This window comes from Hemicordylus capensis, chromosome 6, assembly GCF_027244095.1.
Source record: "Hemicordylus capensis ecotype Gifberg chromosome 6, rHemCap1.1.pri, whole genome shotgun sequence".
NCBI lineage: Eukaryota > Metazoa > Chordata > Lepidosauria > Squamata > Cordylidae > Hemicordylus > Hemicordylus capensis.
Window position 1 is genome coordinate 20022217 of NC_069662.1, and position 23862 is coordinate 20046078.

The following is a 23862-nucleotide window of genomic DNA, read 5'->3' on the forward strand; positions in this document are numbered from 1 at the left end:
ATTTATTTATCACATTTGTGACACATCTTTATCTGCTCTTGTTCTAAGGAGCTCTGGACAGTATATATGGGGATCACCCTATTTTATCATCACAGTGTGGAGGGGGGAGGAAAAACCCTATGAGGTAGCATGGGCTGAGAGATAGTGACTGGCCAAAAGCCATCCCAAGATTATCTTCGTGGCTAAGCACAAATTTAACACTTTTTCTGGTGTGTATAAGATACTCTGTCTATGTAACATGTCACTGTGACATGACACCACATGGTTGCAATTTAGCTTGTTATTGATAAGGACGAGACCTTTTTGGTGGTGGCCCCCAAAGAGGCAGAATTCTCTGCTTCCTTGAGGTCAGGCTTGTACATACACTTTTGGAGGGATGTAAAGACCCATTTGTTTGTTTCCCTATTAATTAATTAATTTTTCAAATTTGTAGACTGCCCCAACTTCCATCTCTGGGTGGTTTACAATATAATATCTGTATCCCAATGCCTTTTCTCTTTCATTTTACACAAGAGTTTTGGAGCTTTGGCCACTGTGCTATTGCTTTTTTAATCAGATTTATTCCTTCTTGTTCTAGCTGCTGATTCAGCTTTTAAAAATAATGACTGATATTATTTGACTGATATTGTTTTTAATGGTTTAAGCATCATTGGGAGCTGCTTTGAGAAGCGTTACGGCTGAAAAGCAGTGTGTAAATAGTGCAAGTAATTTTTTTAAACACTGTACTCTGTTCCTATGTATGGAGTATGACACCATTTCTGTGGGCATGAAATATTGTGCATGACCTATTAGGAGTTGTGTGTTCTGGAAAAAGGATGTGTTGATGCCTCTGTGAATGCACACATCTGCATCTGTGTGAGGGAAACTGTGAGTGTGTGTGTGTCTGTGAGTAATATGATACTGAATCTCTGGGTGACCCCAGTGTATAAACACATGTGCAAAATGCCCAGCCCCCTTTCTGCAGGTCCTCCGTGCTCCACATCTCTGTCTCTTAATCACTCCATCCTTTCCTGCTCCTCACCTTCTCACACTCCTATTCTCCCTACTGCTGTTGCTGCTGCTACCCAGGAGCAGGTCTCCATGGCAACAACACCCCCCTCCATCCATTCCTGCATCCTCCTCTCTTCAGCCTAAGCGACATGCCCATTGTCCAATCAACACCCAGGGTCGGATGGGAGGGCTTTTATCTCCATCAATTTCCCTGCTACCCAGAGAGCAAGGATCTGGGGGGGAGGGAAGCCACCCAACCCCCCCCCATTTCTCTCTTTCCCCCCTTTTTTTCTATCCTTCCTTCTTTCCTTCTTTCAATCCGGCTTTTAGGTTCTCTCCTTTCACTCCTCCCTCTGCCCCACACATCTGCTTCTTTTCATTCCCTCCCCCTCACCCTGTGAGATCACCTATTGTTGCAATCTGTCTATTTTTTTTTTAAAATCCTTGTCGCCAGTTTGTTTCAGCCACCTTTGATATCATCCGCTCCCCTCCCCACCTTTTCCCGTTTTATTTTTCTTCCCCTCCCCTTCCTCGGGCAATGAGAGGAGATGCCTGAGAATCAGCTCCAGGTAGCAGCCAGCTACATCGTCTTAAGGATGCAGGCGACGCGATGTGTTGGGCACCATTGTTCTTGGCGTCTTCTGCTCCATGCCATCTTTTCTGATGACTGAAGCCCACCCTGCCTTGCCTTTTTCCTTGCTTTGGTGGGGGGCTGATTTGGCCCCCTGCACCGGCGTCTTGAGACCTCTCCCCGCCTCCCTCCCCTCCTTCCTGCTCCATGATTCCAGACTTCCCCTAAGATGCTAAGACAAGGCCCTTTCCTTCTCCTGGCTGCGTCCATGTCATATTTCAACCCAGAGAAAGCTTTGGCAGCGCCTTCTGAAAATGGTGAGTTTTGGCAGCTTGCGAGGTCTCCCCATTCATCTGTGACAGCCATCTCTCTGGTTTCTCTCCTTCGCCGCCCTCTCCGCCATCTGTGACCACCTGTTTGTGTGATGGGTTACCTGCCCAAACCTGACTTCCCACCTCTGTATCCAAGGTGGGTGCTGGCAGGCAGACTTGGGGGGTTTCTTCCCAGACAGGAGCTTGTTGGTGGTGTCGTCTGGGTTAGGCATTCCATTCTCAAGGGACGGCTGGGATTCCTGTACAGAGCAAATTAGTCATTGCTAGCTTTCGTCATATGCGTAAACCAGCAGTGGAGGCTGCAGGTTGATGAGATGCTTCCCCCAGCCCCCTGTCTGATCTTCCCCTTGGTTGTGGTGGTGGTAGGCACTGAGGAACCCTAGAGGCTCCAGGGGGCAACAAGACTGGACATTGTTAAGGACAGATGCTTGTGTACATGGCGGGCTGCATAACTGGGCATGGGGATGCCATATGGAAGTAAGATCTGTTTCCAAAGAAATCCGGGGCATGTGTGCTTGAGGTGGGCGTGTGGTCTGTGCTTGGGAGGTCTGTGGCATCGAGAGTGGAGCATGAGTTTGATCTGACAGCCATCTGGGGAGAGTGATGTGACTCTGATGCACCTTACTACAAAGGTCTGGTGGGAGAGTGTCGTGAGGAGCATAGAGGGGTTGTGTATAAGGACTGACAGGGATTAGGAAGCATTACATTCATCCCGTGGCAGCTTCACTGGATACTGGTTTGCTTCTGGGCAAGATTCAAAGCGCTGGTCTTGACCTTTAAAGCTTGGGACCGGGGTATATGTCAAACCACATCTGCCCATATAAATCTTCCAGGACCCTGTTCAGCATCTCAGTTCTTGCTCACAGCCCCATCACTAACAGAGATTCGGCTGGTGGGGACTAGAGACAGAGCCTTTTTGGTTGTGGCCCATTGACATTGAAACACTCTCCAGAAAGGCTCCGCCGTTCTCCCTTGCTGAGTGTTTTTAAGAAGTTGCTGTGTTCTAGTGTTTTTAAGACATTAAAATTATATTTTAATATTTTATCTGCAGCTTATATTTGTTGGGTTTTAACTTTTTAATATTTTTAACTTGTAATTTTAAGTTTGGTTTTAACCGAGGCTTGTTTTTTAGTAATTTTTAAAAATTAATTTTATATTGTTTTATAATGTCTCTTTTGCTGATTTTGTGAGCCACCTCAAGCAGTAATGTACTGGAGGGGTGGGGTATAAATATTTTAACTAACTAACTAACTAACTAACTAACTAAGTAAATAGACAGACAAGTATGTGGGATGGAGAAAATGGCGGAGGATTTTATATGGCGGGAGGAAGGAAAGAAAAAGAGGTGGATGAAGGGGGACTTTTGAAGAAGAGGTAGGAAGGGGTATGTATGTACGTGTGAAGATGAATGGGGGATGAGGTGTAAGGATGGCGAGTTTGGTCATGATGAAGGCATGTGGATGGAGAGGGATGGAGAGATGGATGGGTGGTCACCTGTTGTTGGGCATGGATGGGTAAAAGTTAGTGCCAGGACTTTATCCACTGGATACAGTATTGGAAGTGGCTTTGAAGACATGGGTTCAAACTCCAAATCCATCATGAACTTTCAGGGGATCTTTGTATGAGCTAGCATCTGTCAGGCTCAACACCCAGCCTGTAAAATGGGGTCAATCTCATTGGTATGTGATTGTGTGTGTATGAGATTATGACTGGGAAGCATTCGTTGTGAGCTACACAGAAGCATCTGGTTGGGTACTGTCAGAAACTGGGTCCTAGACTAGAGAGCCCATTGGTCTGATCCAGCCTGGCTCTTCTTATGAAACATACAAAATAACAAATATTTAGTTCCCTTCTATTATTTCTGTAGCACCATTGAATTAGAAGCAGGCCAAGATGTCCATCTTAACCTCAATGGATTGAACAAATTCAAAGCTTTTATTGACAAGGTAGCTGAAGAACCCTATTTAAGTGCTGAAGATTTCAGGACTTGGTTTGTTATCTGAGCTTTTCTCGCAGGTAGAAACTTTTCCCCTTATTTAAAATCAAAGCTACCTCTCCTTCTCTTTTGTAAATCCATTTTGGACTTCTTCTGCCTTAATGCTTTCTCTGAAGACAGGGATAGATAATATCATACATAAGTAAGGATTTCACCCAAAGGGCTGTTTAGGTTTGGACTAATCAGAGCCTCTTGCATTGTTAAAAGGTGCTTAGGCTAAACTATCTTGAAATAGGAAAAAGATGACTCTGTGATAGGGCTGGGGTGGGCTATGTAGCCCTTCCCTTGACTAGCAAAAAGGCCACTGGCTACCACAGGCTATTTGCCAGGCCTCTTTTTTGTGGCCTGTCTGCTTCCTTCTGTCCATGGAGTGCTGCTTGAACATAAATATGGAAAAGGACAGAAAGTCCTTGTGGATTTTGCAGGAAAGATCTGTTAGCAGGAACCAATGAGGATCCAGTGGCCTGCTTAGCATCTTTCTGGAAAATCATGTGTATTTCTATTTCAACATAATGTTCGCCATGTGTGGCTCCACTGGAATAGTAGGAACCTAGCTAACTGCCTTATACTGAGCCAGACCATTGGTCCATCTAGCTCAGTATTGTCTACACTGACTGGCAGAAGATTTCCTTGGTTTTAGGCAGGAGTTTCCCAGCCTACCTGGAGATGCCAGGAACTGAAACTGGACTTCTGCATGGAAAGCAGATCTATGGACTCATCCTCAAAGCATTCCTACCAAGAGGAATTTTACAGATGGTCTAGTTGCCTTGTGCATTCCAACAGTTTGAGTCAATGCAGGGGTGTAACAAGGCTGGAGTGGGCCCAGAGACAAAATTTAAAAATGGGCCCCTTGCTGATACACACACTTCACAATATATAGTCATGTGACTTGCCTCTGGGGGGGCCCTCGAGGCATGGGGGCCCCCAGGGAGCCGCCTCCCCTTGCCTAATAGTAGTTACGCCCCTGAGTCAATGGACGTGTCAAATTGCAGATTTACTGGCTTAATGGTCATTTCATAGACCCATGGGAATTGTGGTTTTTAAGAGGTGGATTTTTTTTTTTTAGAATTCTCAGTATCCTCAATGAACAACAGTTTCCAGGATTCTTTTTGGGGGGAAGGCATGACAGTTCAAGCAGTATAAAAGCATATTTACACTACAAATAAGTATGTAGTGTAAATATGACTCATGACTCATGAGCTGAAACCTGTCTTCACAGCCCCAGCATGGTGACTTTCTTTTGAAGTATCAGATGGTTTGGTTTTGGGGGTGGGGGCGGGATTGGTGAATGAATGGTTTGGGATGGATTGAGCAATGCATGAGAGAGATAAAGGAATAAATCATAGATGAAAGAATAGTGTTCATAGGTGGGTGGGTGGGATGGGTGGAGGGAGGGCTGTGGAGGGGGGGGAGAAACTAAGAGGAAATGATGGGGTGGGGAGGGATTTTAGGAGGGGGCTTGGAGGCAGGGTTCAGTGATAGACAACATGCTTTGCACCCAGTAGCCATGGATCCAGGTTCAGGTTTTGGTGTTTCCAGTTAAAAGGGTCAGGTAGGAAGTGATGGAAAAGTCCTCCTGCCTGAGGACCTGGGTAGCTGGTGGTGGTGGTGGTGGTGGTCAAAATGCACACTACTGGGTTAAATGGACCAAGGCTCTAACTCAGTATAAAGCAGCTTCATATGTTTGTGGGGGAAATGTGGAAGGGACAATATCTCACAGAAGGAGGAGGGATGGAAATAGGCTTGTGGGGATGGATGGATGGGTGGGTGGGTGGATGGATGTGTGTGTGCATGTATAGAGAAGTGTGGAGCCATAAATGGAAAGATGGATGGAAAGCGGTGGAGTCCTCTCTGAAAGTCAGAGAGGTTTGAAGCAATGGCTGGCTGGATAACTGTGTATGACCTGAACAGAGGTACTGAAATCACCAAGGCCTTGTTTACATCTTGGGGATGAAGGACGCCCCCACCCTGCATCTGTCTTCCACTCCCTAGTATCAACTATATCTCAGCCTCATAAAGGATCTTAACATATTCTGAGCCTTTGTCCCACCTTCCTCTCTCTCTTGCCTCCTCTCCAGATGGTTTATCCCAGGGTCGGGCTCCCTTGGCCCCTCCCTACGCTGTCGTCTTGATCTCCTGTTCAGGCTTGCTGGCCTTTATCTTCCTCCTCCTCACCTGCCTGTGCTGCAAGCGGGGCGATGTGGGGTTCAAGGTGAGCCAGGCTGTGCGGTTTGAGGTGGGCTTGATGTGTTTTGTGGTGAGGCTGGGAACTTTTCTAACCTTTACTGTGTGCTGACTAATGACCACAGTAGTGGTTCCGTTCTGTTGAAGTGAAGCTATACTTCACAGCATTTGGGGTCTCGTAGTTCTACACTTGTGGTTGATTGTAAGGGCATGTTGGTGGATTCCTGAGGGATTGCTCAAGGGCATCAGGGCCATAAGGTAAGTCGAGGTTGCTGCCAGACAGCAAATTGGGACACACATCCATGTGAAATGCCCTCAGGGACGAGTCAAGAATAACTAGTTTTGGGGAGCAGAAGGGTGGCAAAAAATGTTACTAGGGTGACAAGGATTTTGCTATACATTAAATACTTACAGAGGTAAAGTAATGAATGGTGATATTTTTTCCCCATTTTAAATTTTTATTAGCTTTTACAATAGCTTTACAATCCAACTACATTCATTTATTTAAGTAAATATTGACTTCCCGCTTACCTGTCTGCATGGTTCACATTAACTATACATATAAACCAATGCTATAATAATTCAAAACATACATACTCCACATTACTACTCGATTTTACCCAACCCAACCTGCTGTTATTACTATATTTCAAACCCTACTGAAAGGTCCGTATTAGAAAAATAGTTCTTTAAGTAAGGTAAAAATGGTTCCCAATCTTCTTTGAAAGATTCCAAATTTTCATCCCTTATAAGTGCTGTAAGTTTTGCCATCTCAGCATATTCCAAAATTTTTATCAACCAGCCTCCTTTTGAGGGCATTTTATTGTCTTTCCATTTCTGCGCATATACTATTCTAGCCGCCATGGTTGCATACATTAAAAATGTTAAATTTCTGAATGGTGATAGTTTATTGACCTCATTAATGAAGTTTTGCTTGATATTTTCAAACTTATTCAAAATAAGGGCCAGATTCCTCTTAGAAAATGCTGTCTTTCTGGATTAGGCCATAGCTTCCAGTTTGTTTTCCAGGCTAGTTTTCTCTTCATGTCCAAGATAATGTGGCAGGAAAGACTAGGGTGGGGAGATCAGTGCCAGTCCATTTGAAATCCACAGGGGAAATGACTCTGCACCCCCCTGTACACACAAAGCCCATTTATGTTATGTTCAACACTCGCACAATGAGTGTACCTGTACATACCTGCCAACATGTCCCTATTTTCCCGTTCAGGTGAATGGGGAAATAGGGACATACTAGCTGAGCCCACACAGAGCATCTGTGCGCTAGTTGGGCCCAGCCATGCCCCCCACATGCTGGCATAGCCGGCTTTCTGGCTGGCCGTTCCCCCCTCCGCCGCCTGCTTCTGCCCCCTGCACTTTCTCTCCCCTCCTTTCGGCGGCCAGGCCAGGATCCGCCACTGCTTCCTACTCCCCACCATGGCGGCCGAGCAGGGCGGGCCAGGGCCAGGCCGTTTGGCTGCCCCCTCCCACCTCCTCCTCAGGCTGGCCGCCCTCCTTCCCGCCAGCTGCCCTCCTCCTCAGGCCAGTGGGGCTTTGCCCACCTGCCCTCCTCCTCCCCACTGTCTGCCCTCCTCCTCAGGCCGGTAGGACCGGCCATCCTTCTCCCCGCCGGCCATCCTCCTCCTCAGACTAGCGGGGTTTCGCCTACTGGCCGCCCTCCTCCCCACCAGCCGCCCTCCTCCTCAGGCCAGCAGGCCAGCTTTGCCCGCCGCCCGGCCGTCTCCTCACGCGTGTGTGGAACTCTCGCGAGAGTTCCTCCACACATGTGATTTCCGCCAAGCATCCCCATTCATCTGGCTTAGAGAAGTATATAGATTGGCAGGTATGCGTATACATGTACAGTCATTCATACTGTATGTTATGTTGAACACAGGTACAGAAGTACACTTCCTATCTGTACCATGCATTTGAAGGGCCTGTATCCAGGTTCATTTTTCAAATGAGTCATTCACACAAACATATGAGTGTACAGACATCTGTACTCTCATACCGCATCATGTCTGAATCGGGCTACAGTCTTACCCAGCCCAGTTCCTGGCCAGGAAGGAAGTGAAGAGGTTGGCCTACCTCCTGGCAGCCTGGAGGAATCTCCTACCTACCTGAGTGCATTTAAATATGATTAATTCAAGCTATAGGACTATAGTATATTATGGTCCTTTGCTGTAAAGTTCCAGCCTGGTGGATGGGGGAGCAAAGGGGGGAACAGGAAATATTTTGAGTGGAGGCTCTGCTACCCCTTGCTACCCCTTGGAGTAATCCCTGTTCTCCTTATTATCATTCTTACACACTCCTCTGCCTACCGGACAGGAGTTTGAGAACCCTGATGGAGAGGAATATTCTGGAGATTACACGCCACCTGCGGAAGAGACCTCCTCCTCCCAGTCGATCCCAGATGTCTACATCTTGCCACTCTCTGAGGTATCCCTCCCGTCCTCCAACCAACAGATGCCCAAGACGGGTAAGTTTGTCCTCCTCTGCTGGCCTCAGTGTTTCATCTTCTGCTCTTTCCTCCTAATATGGCTCATAATTTCTCCTCCTCCATATTGTTCATTCCCTTGTGTGCTCACCATTGCTCTTGAGTGATTGTCCCCTTTTCTTCTCCCTGCTCCGACATCCTGCTTCTTAAACTTCCATTGGTGAGTGATGAAAGTTTCCTTCATTGCCATCATTGGGCAACTGCCAAGGGCCCTTGGAAGGCCCTACTGCCAATCTCCAAGGCCAGCTCTGTACCCATAGCCGTAAGCCTTTATGTGGTGGTGGAGCAACTCTCTTGGTCAAGAGAGTTGCTCCATTGTGGCCTCCATCCAATCTACCAAGGTAAACCTCACCATGAACCTAGAGGGGTCCAGGTAGGCTGGGGGCCCATGGATTTTGCCAAGGACTCACTGAAACCTGCAGTGACATGCACTGGGTGACATGTCATCGGTCTGGCTAAAAGTAACCAAGATCTCTAGAAATATGATTCTAGATTCTTCAGTGAGGTCAGTGGGCAGAGAGACAAGTTCTTGGTTCCGCATTGGATATGGGAATTTGCAGAGAGCCCATCTGGACTTCTCTAGCTTCTTTTCAGAGAACTCTTGAATCTTGCCTCTCAACCCAGTTGCTCTAAGCCCCTAAACTGCTTTTTCCTCCCAGATAAAGCAGGAGTCCTGGCCTTCATTTATTCCTGCTTTGTTGCAAATCATTCAGTCCCATTAGGGAACTCAAGAGCCCTGTCCTCCAGCTGTTTTTGTTTTAGCTCAGACCATCCCATCCTGATAGAATTTTAGGGGCATATTTGCACAACCGTTTCCAGATCATTTAACTGCAATGCAGGGACATATTGGGCTTGGTGGCAGCCCAGAGACAGACTGCTGCTCGCCCGTGCTAGTCACACCCCCTGTGTCAGTGTCAGACGCACCTGACACAAGGGACATGGCCAGCACTGGGAAGGGAGGATGCAGAGCCCCTCGCCTTCTCCCAGCTGGTGCCTTGTCCGCTGGTGGGTTCTTTCTTTCTCTCCCTCACTCAGAGCCAAAGAGAGAAAGAAAGCACCCAACAGGTGAACGAAGTGCCTGCTGGGAAGGACCCAAGAACCGCATGTCCCCACTTCCTGGTGCTGGCCGTGCCTCCTGCATCAGGGCATATCTAATGCTAACACTGGGGGCATGGCTAGCAACAGGAAGTGGTGTGTGTGTCCTCTCGCCTGCTCCAAGCCAATCTTTCATTCGCCAGTTGGGTGCTTTCTTTCTCTCTCTTGCTCAGAACGAAGGGCTGCATGTCATCTTTCCCCAGTGTTAGCCACGCCTCCTGCTTTGGCGTGCATCCGATACTGATGCAGGGTGTGTGGCCAGCTCTAGATTCGGATTCGTTTTATGATCAAGGATCAGATACATCAGATGCTATTATTTTAAGAATACAGTCAATAACCAGACAATAATGCCAGCAATAGATGCCAAACAATTATCTAAAACTTTAAGAAAGCTTAAAATAACGACAATCCCGCTAACTCAGGCCGTATCTTTGCAGACAGCATAACAATATTTTGCAAGATTTAAAGAAATGGCATCATTATTATCAGACAATAAAATTTGCAAATAATCAAGCCCGAGCATCTCTGTAATATGGGCACTACAATAGAACATGAGCAGAAGATTCAACAGCCCCAGCTCCACACGGGCAAACCCTGGCCCCATAAGGAACCTTCTTGAATTTGCCTTCAAGAACAGCTGTAGGTAAAATATTAAATCTAACTAATGTCAAGGCTCTTCTTAGCTTGGGTACCATGATGGAATATAAATATCTAGCAGGTCTCAGCAGAGGAGAACCACTGCTAAGAAAAACATCTCTTGGTAAACTGGCTATATCCTCTTGGAGGTCTAAGTCTATCAAATGTTGTACCAATATTCTCCTGGCTTTCCACTCCCAGCTCGTGCTTCGTTTGCCAGCTGGGTGCGGGAGTATCCTGGGGGAGGGTTCAAGGGGGCATCTTGGTGGTGCCCACATTCTGGCAGCCCGGGGAAATTTGTCCCCCCATGTCCAGTGGTGGCTACACCACTGCTACAATGACTTCTCTCAAAAGAACCATGGGATTCTAGCTCCATCCTAACACAGAGAATACTTTGTTGGAGACGCCTTGGCCATTTCACAAAACTTAGGTCCCAGGATTCCTTGTATGGGTGCTGCCATCACAGTTAAACTAATCTGAAACTGGTTTAAATTTGTTGTGTGAACATGCTTGGAAGTCTCAGCCTCCAGGGACCCCCTAAACCTCTCTATCTTGTCTCAAAACACAGTTTTGTCTAGTAACTTTTGGCTGTGGGGCAGGAGGATCAATGAAAGTACAGCGTAATGGTCAGCCGTTCGGCCAGGTGTCATGCCTTTGGCTTCTTTTACTGGAGTATTATGTCCTCCTTTCAGATCTGGTCAAACACCTGGGACTCAGCAGACAACATCTCAGTTATCTGCAGGAGATTGGAAATGGCTGGTTTGGAAAGGTAAATGAGACCTTCTCTTGGTAGCCCCCTCTCTTTAAAATGCCCTGCCACCTGATCCTTGGATGGCACCTTTCCTGGCAATTTTCAAAAGAAATTTTAAGATGCTTCTATTTCAGCAGGACTTCTCTGATATCCTATGGATTTTTGCTGGTGGTGGTTTCTTTTTAGTGGTTTTGCCTCTTTCCATTTGTTATGTTGCTTTTACGTTATTTTTGGGGCTCTGCTCCGGGTGCCAACAATGAGGGAGGCTCGGTTGTTGTGTACGTGGGACAGGGCCTTCCCTGTTGCTGTCCCCAGACTCTGGAATGCTCTCCCAGTGGCTATTTGCTCCTCGGTCTCCATCACAGTTTTTAGAAAGCATATTAAATCTTGGCTTTTTACCCAGGCTTTTATATGATTGTCTCTGCTGCTGCTTCTTTGTATTTTGTACTGTTTTTATGCTTGCATTTTAAATTTTTAATCAGATTTTTTTTTAGCTTAGTATTTAAATTGTGTCATTTTTACAATCTTGTTTTTAAATTCTGTGTAAACCTTGGAATCGTTTTAATGAAAGGCGGTATATAAATTTAACAATCAATCAATCAATCAATCAAATACATTTTTGTTGTTTTTATGATGCTTTGGGTTTTGTTTTTTTAAAATGATTACTTCTTTTTTTGTTTTTCTTTTATTGTATTTTTATTGTTGCATTCTTTTAATTTTTTAAAAGAATTAATCACCTTGAGTCTGCGAGGAAATTTTTAAACAAAGAAACAAGCAGGCTAATTTCTTTGTCAGTGCAAGCTAGCTTTGTCCTGGAACTGGATGTAACACAGATAATATTATTGATGTAACACAGATAATATAGACATGATTGTGGTTTCCTCTGTTTCTGTTTCACAGGTTATTCTGGGTGAAATTTTCTCAGATTTCACCCCTGCACAGGTTGTGGTGAAGGAGTTACGGGTGAGCGCTGGGCCATTGGAGCAGAGGAAATTCCTATCAGAGGCTCAGCCATATCGGTAAGGAGCAGGAGAAACTGATGGTATCAGGCAAGGGATCCTCATATGAACAGCTGCTGCTCTCTGAGAGGTGTGCTACAATAGCCAAAAGAGGGATCCCTGGGTTGTTCTCACCATCACTATCATTTCCTCTCCTTTATCATAGCCTTCAAAAGTATGTAGTCATGTGTACCACTTGCTTTGGATCCTGAGATTTTGCATGTATGTTGGTAGAAAATCGAAGTCTTTGCTTGAGTTTTCCAGCCATATTTAAGGGATAACAAGCTCGACAAGAAGCAGGGCAGGCTAGCTTTGCTCCTCTCTTTGAGAGCCCAGTTATTTTGTGAAACTCTCGTCTATTCATTTATATTCCATTCCAGTGGCAGCTCATCTCTGTGTGCCTGAGGCAGGGTGCCAAATGCCACACCCCCTTGTGCACATTCTCTGCCCCCTCCCTTTTTTTAAAGGAGGGGATCAGGAGGGGATTGCCACCTTGCTGGTGCCCTAATAATCTGCTGCCTGAGACGGCCGCTTCGCCTCACCTCATGGAAGGGCTGCCCTGTTCCATTTCCTTCTTTCCTTTCTTAGAGAGGACGCACTTCCCTTCTCCAATGAGGTTATCTGACCAGGACTTTAGAAAAAGAAAAAGAAATGGGGGGAGGGAAGCAAGGTCATTACACTAATCTGTTATGTGTTTATGGGATATTTGGTAATTGTCATTAGAAAAGTGATGTATGGGAGTCGTAGCACAAAGGCCAAAGTGCAGCTGGGCCTGGGGTACATAGTGACTGATCTTTTCCTTAAAAATATGATTTATTCAGAAACAAAGAGCACACATGTACAGTAGGTAACAATGATGACACAGAGAAGGGGAAAAAACCCCTGATGTCCAGTTTCCATTGAATTAATTATGGACTAATATAAATATATCAGGAGAATAGGTTGACTGAAAACTGGACTTCATTTTTGCTGGTCTTCTGGTAGCAAGCATAACTTGTCCCCTTAGCTAAGCAGGGTCTGCCCTGGTTGCATATGAATGGGAGACTAGAAGTGTGAGCACTGTAAGATATTCCCCTCAGGGGATGGAGCCGCTCTGGGAAGAGCAGAAGGTTCCAAGTTCCCTCCCTGGCAGCATCTCCAAGATAGGGCTGTGAGATTCCTGCCTGCAACCGTGGAGAAGCTGCTGCCCGTCTGTGAAGACAATACTGAGCTAGATAGACCAATGGTCTGACTCAGTATATGGCAGCTTCCTATGTTCCTATGTTTTCTACTCTGTGTCATCATTGTCAAACTATATACATTTGTTTTCGTATTTTTGATATATTATTAATTGAGATGCATAACCAAAATCACCACCACCACCAAAGAAGAAGAAGAAGAAGAAAGATACCACTTCTATATTTTATTTATTTCTTTGATTTCTATACCACCCTTCCAAAAAGGGCCCAGGGCGGTTTACATTAATTCCTCTTTGTGCGAAATTGCAGCAAACTGGTTTCCAAAGAAGGGCCTTGGCAGTAACAGCCTTCTTTTTTCTCCTTTTTTCTGCTCCTCTCACCATCCACCCCTTGTCCTCAAGAAGCCTCCAACATCCAAACATCTTGCAATGCCTCGGCCTATGCACAGAGACCATTCCCTTCCTGCTTATCATGGAGTTCTGCCAGCTGGTGAGTAAACTGAAGCCAAAATAAATTTAGGAAGGAAAATCATTCCCTCTCAGTTGCTCCAATTTCAAGTTGCTGTGTGGAAAAATATTCCATCTCATGCTTCTTGTTTCTTAATCCAGATAGCATAGTAGACCATAGCATGAATATGTGGGTGCGGGTAGGGAATCAATACACAACAGCCAGAACCTAAATACAGGTAGCCCATTAGTTAAAAGTTATTTAACTGGACTGGATATTAATACAAACGTGTTTCAAAACAAAACAAAACAAAACAGTAGGACCTACAGCTTGTCAGTTATCCCTGTGCCTTTACACTCATTGGCCAGAACACTGGGCTGTTTTGGATGATACTAAAATTTAATCTATGGGGTGAGGGGAAGCTTGGATTTACTGCCCCCTAAGTGCAATTAAGTGGTGGGAAGATAGTGAGTCAGATGGGAAGAAGGCGATATGTGTGCCCACACTCCTTCCCTATGCATTTGAAAGGGCTGGCTGACCATCAAATTAATTGGCCCACAAGAAGAAGCAGTAGCACGTTTATGTTCTAGGTAGAAATTGGATGGGATCTTGCTTCTATGCTTTTTCCTTTAACTTACTTTTAAACTCAGGAAAGGAGCCCCTGGAATATCAGCCGAGGGACCAAAAGGCCCTCACAGGCCTCCCTCATGGCTGTGGCTGTGTGATCTGAGCTTGGTATGATGTGGTCTTCATAGAAACAGATGCTTGAATGCTTAACTACAACAAAATATTGAGATTCAAGGATGTCTTATCAGGCGTCCCAGAGTGGGTTGTGTGGTTTCGTTTCATATATTATATCAATAGTATGTTTATTTGTACATTCGTCTTTGCAGTAGATCTCTTCATATGCCAAATTCTGGTTCTCTTCCTGCACCAAGAAGCTTCGTGCTAGCTTCATTGACCTACCCCTTTTTAACTGCCCCCTTTTCTCACCTTCTGCTCCTCTAGGGAGACCTGAAACGCTACCTTCGAGCCCAGCGCAAAGCAGATGGGATGACCCCTGACTTGTTGACCCGTGACCTCAGCACACTGCAGCGCATGGCCTATGAGATCACGCTGGGGGTGCTGCACTTGCATAAAAACAACTACATCCACAGGTCAGTGCAGGTGCTGAGAGCAGGTGGGACTCCTGGGTTTTCTAGGAAGAATATAGGGGCCAATGTGTCAAAGCTCAGGAGGGCCTGCTGTGAGGGCTTGGCCTCATCTAGCCCTCAGTCTAAACATCCGCTGGCACCAGTTCAGGACTTTTCGCTTCAGGAGCGGAGTGGGGCTGGCAGCAGCCCATGTGCGGCAGCCGCTGTGGCACCCTGGCCCCACCCCCCACGTCTGACATCAGACGCAGCAGCCTGACTAGCCACACCCCCGCGTCTGATGTCAGACGCAGGGGCCGGGGTCTCCCTTCCAAATGGGGCCACGGGGCCCCGTTTGGAAAGGAGAGCGACCCGCGCTGCATTGGGCAGCGTGGGCCAGAGTGACTCTCCCTGCAGGGAGAGCCGTTGCGGCCGTGCTGCCAATTCAGCACGGGCCGATCTCTCTCCTAAACGGGGCCACATGGCTCCATTTGGAAGGAAGATCTATCGGCTCCTCTGTGTCGGCAGCAAGGCCAGGAGCAGCACTCCCTGCCTTTAAGGCGGGGAGAGTTGCTTCGGCCGTGCTACCAACACAGCGCGGACCGATTTCGGCTCCAAACGGGGCCCCGGGGCCCCGTTTGGGACCGAAATAACGCCCCTGCATCTGATGTCAGATGCGTGGGGTGTGTCTGGGGCCGCACATGCGCCCCCTGATTGGTGGCGGCCCGGGTTCTTTGAACCTGTTTGCCCAATAGTGGCTCTGCCCCTGTTTAGCTTCTTGGCCTGGTTCCAGTCGTAATCACTGAACCTTCTGTTTCTCAAAGATATTTTAAAAAACCTCAGTAGTGTGATAAATAAAGTGGGCAAGTAGCTGTGAGGTGGGAACAAAACAACAGACAGAGACAATGATAAAGTAGTGGGGAAAACAAGAAGTTTACTAAGATAGATAGATAGATAGATAGATAGATAGATAGATAGATAGATAGATAGATAGATAGATAGAAATGAAGAAAAAATTTCTTCATAATAAAACAGTACAGGAACAAATGGAAAAATTCAGTGAGGCAAGAGTACAGTTTGAAAGTGCAAAACAAACAAGCTTGCTAGCCTTCTCCTCTAAGGCCTAGCAGGTTCCAATAGGCCCAGCTCCTTCGCTGCCACATTCCCAGCAGTTTCAGCCTGACCCTACTTATTTAGGTTTGCAGCCTTACAGCTCACACAGCACTTTCCTTCTCCCTTCTTCCTTGCTGTTCTCCGTTTCTGACCTTCTGTCTGTGCCTGGAGAAAACCAACCAGAACACTTAATTCCATTCCCTCCAAAACTCTGCAGCACACAACTTGCTGCCTCAGACTTGGCTGTCATTCAGAGGCTGCAACCTTTTAACCCCAGCAGAGTTTAGAGGGAACACAGAACGAACCAAAGCAAACAATCCACAAAACATAAAGAGGAGTCGTTCCTTCACACCTACAATACAGAAAGCAAGGGGTCTGTTGTGTGAAAATGTATTCTGATGTCTTAACATGGGATGTGTGATCAAGAGGCAGGACTCTGATGTTCTCTAGGATGCAAATTAGGTGTAATTGGTTGGTAATAATTTTTTTAAGAAAGTACTTTTGCATGCAAGACATATGATAGAATCTGCTGCCCTAAGATGTGATGGTGGTCACTAGCTTAGATGCTTAAAAGTTGAATCCATGGCTATTAGCTAGAACTGCTTTATGGAACCTCCATGTTCAGAGGCAGTATACCACTGAATATCAGGTGCCAGGGAGCAAGAGGGCCACTGCCTTCGAGCCCTGCTTGTGGGCTTCACAGAGGCATCTAATGCTTGCTGGATGCACATCTGATACACATCCAAATATTGTATATTATTGTGCGCACATTCATGTGCCGATACTATGCACCATTGCTTTCGATGGGCTATGCATCTGGATGCACATCTCCCTCTTTTATTCTTGCACAACCAGCTATGTGTAGAAAGTACATTTTTAAAGCAAGACTAGAGCTGGATCAGTGTGCAAGTCTTATGCCAGTATGAAGTAGGGGTTACAGTACTGGACTTAAGAGTGGGTAGGCCCAGTTTCAAATCCCTGCTCTGACCTCTGCCATAATGCTCCCTGGGTGATAGTGGAGCAGTCAGCATTGCTCAGCATAACCCACCTCTCAGGACTGTTGTGAGGATAAAAGAGGCAGGGAATCATGCACATTACTGGGATAAAAACAATAGAAATGGCAACCTACTCGTTCTTGCTATGCGATTTTTTAAAATAAGAAAGGTCTGCTCACCCTTCCACATGCCTCCTCCTTGCTGGGCCTGTTCCTAAGAGTCCTCTTGTGACCCTCTTTGCCTTTCCACAGTGATCTGGCACTTCGGAACTGCTTGCTGACCTCTGACCTCACAGTGCGAGTTGGAGACTACGGCCTGTCGCACAACAACTACAAGGTGAGGCTGGAACGGGCCATCCCACAAGGCATGCCTAGGGGGTTCAGGACAGCAGTTCCCAACCTTGAGTCCCTAGATGTTGTTGGACCACACCCATCATCCTCGGCGACAATGGCTGACGGGCATGATGGGAGTTGTAGTCCACCAACATCTGGGGGCCAAAGTTGCGAACTCTTGATTCAAGGAATGAGAGTGGAGGAGTAGGGCTCATCAGAAGTTCCAACTTCTGCGGAAACATCGCTCATATTCTGCCGTCGGAATGTCATGATGCAAAGCAAACCTTATTCATATGATTTCCAAGCTAAAAGTCTTCGAAAGATCTACAGCTGCTGGATACGGCTTAAGTAAACGGAGAGAGGCAAGTGGGCATAGGGTGCATTTGGGGAGTGAGCAAATACTTTGTGTGCGCGTGCATGCACAGGTCTGGGTGGACTGGGAGCCTTGCAGGGCACCACTGGAGTCCCATTTCATCACCAGTAAAGGTCCTACAAGGCCATGGTTTTATCTGACTTCAGTCACTGGCCTGACTCCTTGTACTTATTACATTAGATGAGGAGGACCTCCACCCCACTAAGCTATTGGCACAGACACACACACAAAGCCACTGCCTTTCTCAACAGCTAACAGCTAACCAATCATATTTGGAAGAAAGTACTCATGACCTTTTTAGATCGGTTTGCAGATAGGAAATTCCTGAAAGAGGCTGGAAGTTCTCGTAACTACTTTGTTATCATGGCCTTTGGTCTATATCACTTAATTGGAGCCATTCTCCTGTTACTTTCTCTTCTCAGACAGGAGCTCGTTATTTCTGGCAATTACTTGCGACACCTGATAAAAGCTGTCCCATCTCTTTAAAAAAATCGTTTCCTCTTCATGGTACAGCTTCTTAGATAAGAAGCCAGCTTTTCTGGGTAGTAGCTGATGATGAACAACACCATTACAGCTGAAGAGCTCTAGATGTTTCTCCACTCTAGCTCACGGCTCTGTTCTCTTCCACTCCATTCCCCTCTTCCTTTCTAAAACCCAGGGAGCAGGAGAAGGAGGAGATGTGATGGTGGTGGTGGCGGCAGTGACTGGTGTACCACTGGATAAGTAGAGGCACCTGATGGAGACCAGTAGGAGATGGGCCCTGTTGGGTGGAGGGCAGGGGCAAGGTTTCAGTCCCTTCCTCTGATTCTCTAGATCAGGGGTTCCCAGCCAGTGGTACTCCAGATGTTGCTCAAGGATGTGGCTGCGGATGATGGGAGTTGTACTTCAGCAACAACTGGTTGGGAACCTCTGCTCTTGATGTTCCGTCTCTGAGTAGAGGGAAGATGCATTCTGACTCTGGGTGCTTCCAGGCATAGTCCTTGTATAGCCACCCCACTGCGACCTTTCTGCCTATCCAGATAGAAAACATTGCTGAACGCGCCTGTGTTGGAGTTTTTCTATGGGTACATATAGGTCAGATGAACTCTGAGATTCTGTTAAATAAATTTATGTATGTATGTATGTATGTATTTATTTATTTTATTTAATTAAGCATTTTATACCGCCCAAAACGTACGTCTCTGGTGGGCAGTTTACAACAGAATAAAAACAAAGTAAAACATTTGTTAAGACAAAAATGGGGGGATTTGAGATAGGAGCAGGGACAAAAGTGGGGGAAACCATACCCGCTGGGCTTATCTTTTTCCTGCTGCTGTTCCACCCCAGTCCTCCCCACCTCGGAATGCCGCTACATCATCATGTAATGTCTTTCTGAGTGGGGCTTCTGGTGGGGGAAAAATGCAGCCACTGGCTGAAGGGAGGCACTATTTCCCCTCAGAAGCCACTTCAAAATGGCACTATGTGAGGATTGGGAGGGCGGGGGTGGCGGGGCAACTACTTGTTGGTCACTACTGGGCAGCCCCCTTTCTTTCAGTCCCCCTGGTCTGAAATCGGTTTAAATGACTCCCTGAACTTTTCTGTTGGAATGGTGAAGGGGGAGGGCATCTTGCCTTAGTCCTTAAAAAATAAATAAAAAATCAAATCAATATGTTGTGGAGAATAGGAGATTAATTTAGGCAGTGGGTGGTGTGAGAAAGGCGCATAAGAGCATCTCCTTCTCTGTTTGTTTTCAGGAAGAACCTCAAGACCCTCCTGTTCTCTCAGGCTTTTAATTAGAATTAATTTTAATAATTATAAAAACTTGTTTTTATAATTTTATTCTATAATTTTATTCTATTGTTTTTATTGTCATGTATTTTTATTTGTGACTTTTAAATATTTTAAATTTTGTACACTGCCTACACTACTACACTAAATTTTGTACACTGCCTACACTGCCTGCACTACATATCAGGCGGTATAAATAAATAAATAAATAAATAAATAAATTTATATGTGTGCAAGAATGTCCCTATTTTAATCTGTGAAATGATGGAGGTTATGCAATGACCGTTCTGCTCTAGAGCCATTTCTCATGTCTGCTTTGTAGGAAGACTATTACATCACTCCTGACCGGCTCTGGATCCCTCTGCGTTGGGTTGCCCCTGAACTGTTGGATGAGATGCACGGAAACCTCATTGTTGTGGATCAAACGAAGGAGAGCAATGTTTGGTAGGTCCCTAGGACCCCCTTTTGGACTTTTGAAGCCCAAGCCAGAGGAACCTTCCCACTAGGCTAGCACTGAAACAGATGTGGTTTAAACATTCCCCAGGAGAGCTGGTCTTGTGGTAGCAAGCAGGACTTGTCCCCTTAGCTAAGCAGGGCCCACCCTGGTTGCATATGAAAGGGAGACTAGAAGTGTGAGCATTGTAAGATATTCTCCTCTGGAGATGGAGCCGCTCTGGGAAGAGCAGAAGGTTCCAAGTTCCCTCCCTGGCTTCTTCAAGATAGGGCTGAGAGAGATTCCTGCCTGAAACCTTGGAGAAGCTGCTGCCAGTCTGTGTAGACAATACTGAGCTAGGTGGACCAATGGTCTGACTCAGTATATGGCAGCTTTCTATGTTCCTATGTATTCTCACGGAAATGCTCCAAATTTTGCTCGCAGTAATTAAACATTTTACTTGTTCTTCTCTCCAGACCCTTTTGTTGCGTAGATTAAAGAAAATCAAAAACTACAAATAAAGAACAGACATTTCAGTGTACAGACGTCAGCGTCAGTGTTCCATGTCTCACTGTTTAAAACCCACACTCTGGTATCCCAGATACTCTCCCTAAATCTAATCATGCACCTGATTAGCACATAGGGGAAAAAGGGAGGGGGGTGAGGGAAAGATGGAAATTGATGACTCACAACTTTGCCTGCTTAACACTAACTCTGACAGAAAAAGGGGGGGAAGGAGGGGTAAACTAAACTACTGCTTACCCTTTAGCCTATATACTTTAAGATTTATTTCCATTCTTCCTTACCATTGACCCCTGGCTGTAACTTGTCTAAATACAATGCTTCCCTTATCTTTCTTTTGAGCTTGCACTGTTCAGACTTGAAGAAGCTTACTTTAAGAGGCATTGTTTTTCCATTGTGTTTATTTTCATTGTTCATTGTTGTTCATTGTGTTTATACCATGGCCTTTCCCTGTTTATATGTTTGGCATCTGCTAGGTGTTCTTTGAATCTAGTAACTGTTTCCCCTATGTCTTCCTGTTTCCCCTATGTCTTCCTGTTTCCCCTATGTCTTCCTGTTTCCCCTATATAATTTTCACCACATTCTGTACAGGTAATTTTGTAAATAACTCCTTTTTGCTTGCAGAGCCCTTCCCCATTTTCACAGACTTGGCAGGCTTTAATTTAGTTTACACCCCACCCCCTTTTTAGAGCCCCCCCCCTTTTATGTCAGTTAGTGTTTTGCAGGCAAAGCTGTGAGTCATCAATTTCTACCTCCCCCCCCCCTGCCCCACAGCTTCCCCCCAGGTGCTAGTCAGGTGCCTGATTAAATTTAGAGAGTATCTGGGATACCAGAGTGTGGATTTTAAACAGTGAGACATGGAACACTGAAGTTGACATCTGTATGTCGAAACATCTGTTCTTTACTTGTAGATTTAAATTTTTTAAATCTATGCAATAAAAAGGGCTTGAGAGAATAATTTGGTGTAGATGATCCATTATGCATATTGCGTCGCCAGTATATCAACTAATTTTGCTTGTTTAAATTTTGGAGCCTTCTCAGTTGTTGCCCCTAGATTGCGGAATCCACTCATCTTTTCAGATTGGCTTTTAATAATATTTGACTGGTTACAAATGGTTTAAAAATGAGTTTTAGAATATTTGAACTGCTTTTATTTTAATATTTTAAATGGTTTGAATGTTTGAAATAAATAAATAAATAAAGAGGCTATTCACACGATTGTAGAAAATCGGGCTAGCCTCCGCTAACCTGATTTTCTACAATCGTGAGAACCACTGGGCTCGGCTGCTTACGAGTAGACCCCCGGCGGAAGGCTGAAAAGCAGCCTCCTGGCTTGGGGGTCTCCCCCACGTAACCACCGTAACCACCAGCTACTCACGAGTAGACCCCGGCGGGAGGCTGAAAAGCAGCCTCCCAGCTTGGGGGTATCCCCAGCTCGCGCAGGGCATACTGGAGCTTCCGGGGGCTGCGTGCCCCCTGAACTCCCCAGCCCCCGCCTGCTCCGTCACGGAGCTGGCAGTTGTGTGGGTGGGCCGATCCAGCTGCCCAGGGCTGCCGCCTGCTCATCTGCAGGGAGAGTGGGCTTAGTCCCCGCTTAGCTTCACAAATCGGGTTTCACTGATTGTGAGACCCGGCTCAAGGAGTAAGAAGTTTTGAATATGGCAAGTTAATACTGTATTGACCATTATTTTGTTTAAAATCTGTATTTTTAAAAGTTTTAAAAGTGTCTCTCGTAATGAAAATTTGAAATTTCAGACTTGGATTGTGAAAATATTAAAGTTTCGTTACTTAAGCAGTGGGTGAATTAGGACTTGCTTTTCTACCAGTTTATCCAAAGTAATGTACAACCCTACTTATACAAATTACCAATTAAAATACTAAAATAGATTAGTCAGAAAACAAGTGGCAGCAAAAGTCAATCAAGCGGCAGATAAAACCAAGAACCACTAAACAATAAAACAGCAATAAATGAAAAGCCTGGTTAGATAACAAAGTTTTAACCTTGTGCCTAAATATTGTTAATGAAGGCGCCTCTTGAATCATTTTGGGGTGGGTGATCCAGAAGGGTAGTGCAACCACTGAAAACCTAGTAGCCGCCTGCCTCACCTGACCAGATGGGAGCATTCAGAGAAGGAAAATGTTGAATGTGTGTGTTCATTTCAGCTCATCTCTGGACAAAAGGGTTTTTTCTGACACAGTCCTGTTACCAATGTTATAAAAGGCACCTGACTAAGCAGCCACTCCTACCACTGTCCTTTATTCAAAAGGTGTGGGAAGGGAGCCTAGTGCAGCAGTTCCCCAGTGGTGAAGGAAATTCACTCTTTATGTTCGCAGAGGCATTTTTCTTCCAATATTCCAGGACTCAGCTCTACGACTGAAAAAAGATTCCTGTGCTGGCTCCTGGCACAAATGAAGCCCTGGGCAAGAAGTTGTCTTCTTGGTTATTTGAGCAGCGTTCTTGATTTGTAGGGCTAAATCTGCAAGGCTAAAGAAGGATGGGGCCTACAAGGCCACACCCTCACTGTACCTGCAAGAGAACTTTCTTTCTGCTTACACCACTGAATGGAAACTGACTTCTCTCTCTGCCTCTACTTTGTTGCCAGGTCTATGGGGGTGACTATCTGGGAGCTTTTTGAATTTGGCTCCCAGCCTTACCGGCACCTTTCCGATGAGGAGGTGTTGACGTTTGTCATCAAGGAGCAACAGATGAAACTGGCCAAGCCACGCCTTAAGCTTCCCTACTCTGACTATTGGTGAGTCCTTCCAAACCATCCACACATTTTTATTGTCCAGGACCACATCCAAAGAGGGAGAGATCCACCAGCTGGGACATCCTCCTCATGGATCTCCACTCCTCCAGTCTGGACATCTACTGTTGTTGCTTTGGTAACTTGTAGTTCTTGTTCTCAAGTTGTTGCCCTGTGCATTAAAACTGTTCTCCTTAGCATTCTTGTTTCTCCTAATGTTCTTCCATTCTTCCTCTTCCTGTGTTCCTCCAAACTGCCCCTCTGACCATCTGTCCATTTCTCTCTCTGTACTGTCACTCTGACAGGTCTTCCTCTGGTGCTGATACGTCTTTTCACCTTTTCCTTGTCTGCTCTTCTGAGATTGCTTCAGCTGCATCAGTGGTCTGTGAATTAATTCCCTTCCAAGCTTTATGTTTTCAGGCCACCCTCCTAGCAGCTGTTCCAACTACTTTTTGGGGGTCATGGATTTCCTTTCTGAAACTTTTAATAGTCTTCTAGAGGGCATGTCTACACTACGGACTTGAATGGTCATTTTTCCCCATCCACTCCGTGAACCCAGTGAACTTCAGTTCTATGGAAGAACCAAACTACAGTTCCCAGGATTCTTTGGGGGAAAGCAGTGACAATTACATTGGTATAAAGTGAATAGAAATCTGTGATGTAGATAGGACCTCTCCCCAAAGCTTCATTTTCATGACAGCTTGTTTTATGGACTGTACATTGTTGAAAGACTGCTTTCGCTGTGCACTGTACATAAAATGCTTTCCTGACCATTTCC

The 23862-nt window shown here is 45.7% G+C and overlaps 1 protein-coding gene across 4 annotated transcripts in view; it reads left to right on the plus strand.

Moving 5' to 3' along the window:
- Positions 1–1259: 1259 nt before the first annotated feature.
- The window catches only part of LMTK3 (lemur tyrosine kinase 3), a 43234-nt gene continuing 20631 nt past the window's right edge, over positions 1260–23862 (plus strand). The window contains exons 1-10 of one of the 4 annotated variants that reach the window (XM_053262904.1): positions 1260–1878; positions 5968–6101; positions 8399–8549; positions 10991–11067; positions 11950–12068; positions 13627–13714; positions 14681–14829; positions 17162–17246; positions 19705–19826; positions 22941–23090. In XM_053262904.1, the coding sequence (XP_053118879.1) occupies positions 1791–1878; positions 5968–6101; positions 8399–8549; positions 10991–11067; positions 11950–12068; positions 13627–13714; positions 14681–14829; positions 17162–17246; positions 19705–19826; positions 22941–23090 (1163 nt within the window). In that variant the 5' untranslated portion in view covers positions 1260–1790. Of the gene's footprint in view, positions 1879–5967; positions 6102–8398; positions 8550–10990; positions 11068–11949; positions 12069–13626; positions 13715–14167; positions 14263–14680; positions 14830–16304; positions 16387–17161; positions 17247–19704; positions 19827–22940; positions 23091–23862 lie in introns of those variants that run through there. The other 3 variants (XM_053262905.1, XM_053262906.1, XM_053262907.1) reach the window with 3 other exon arrangements.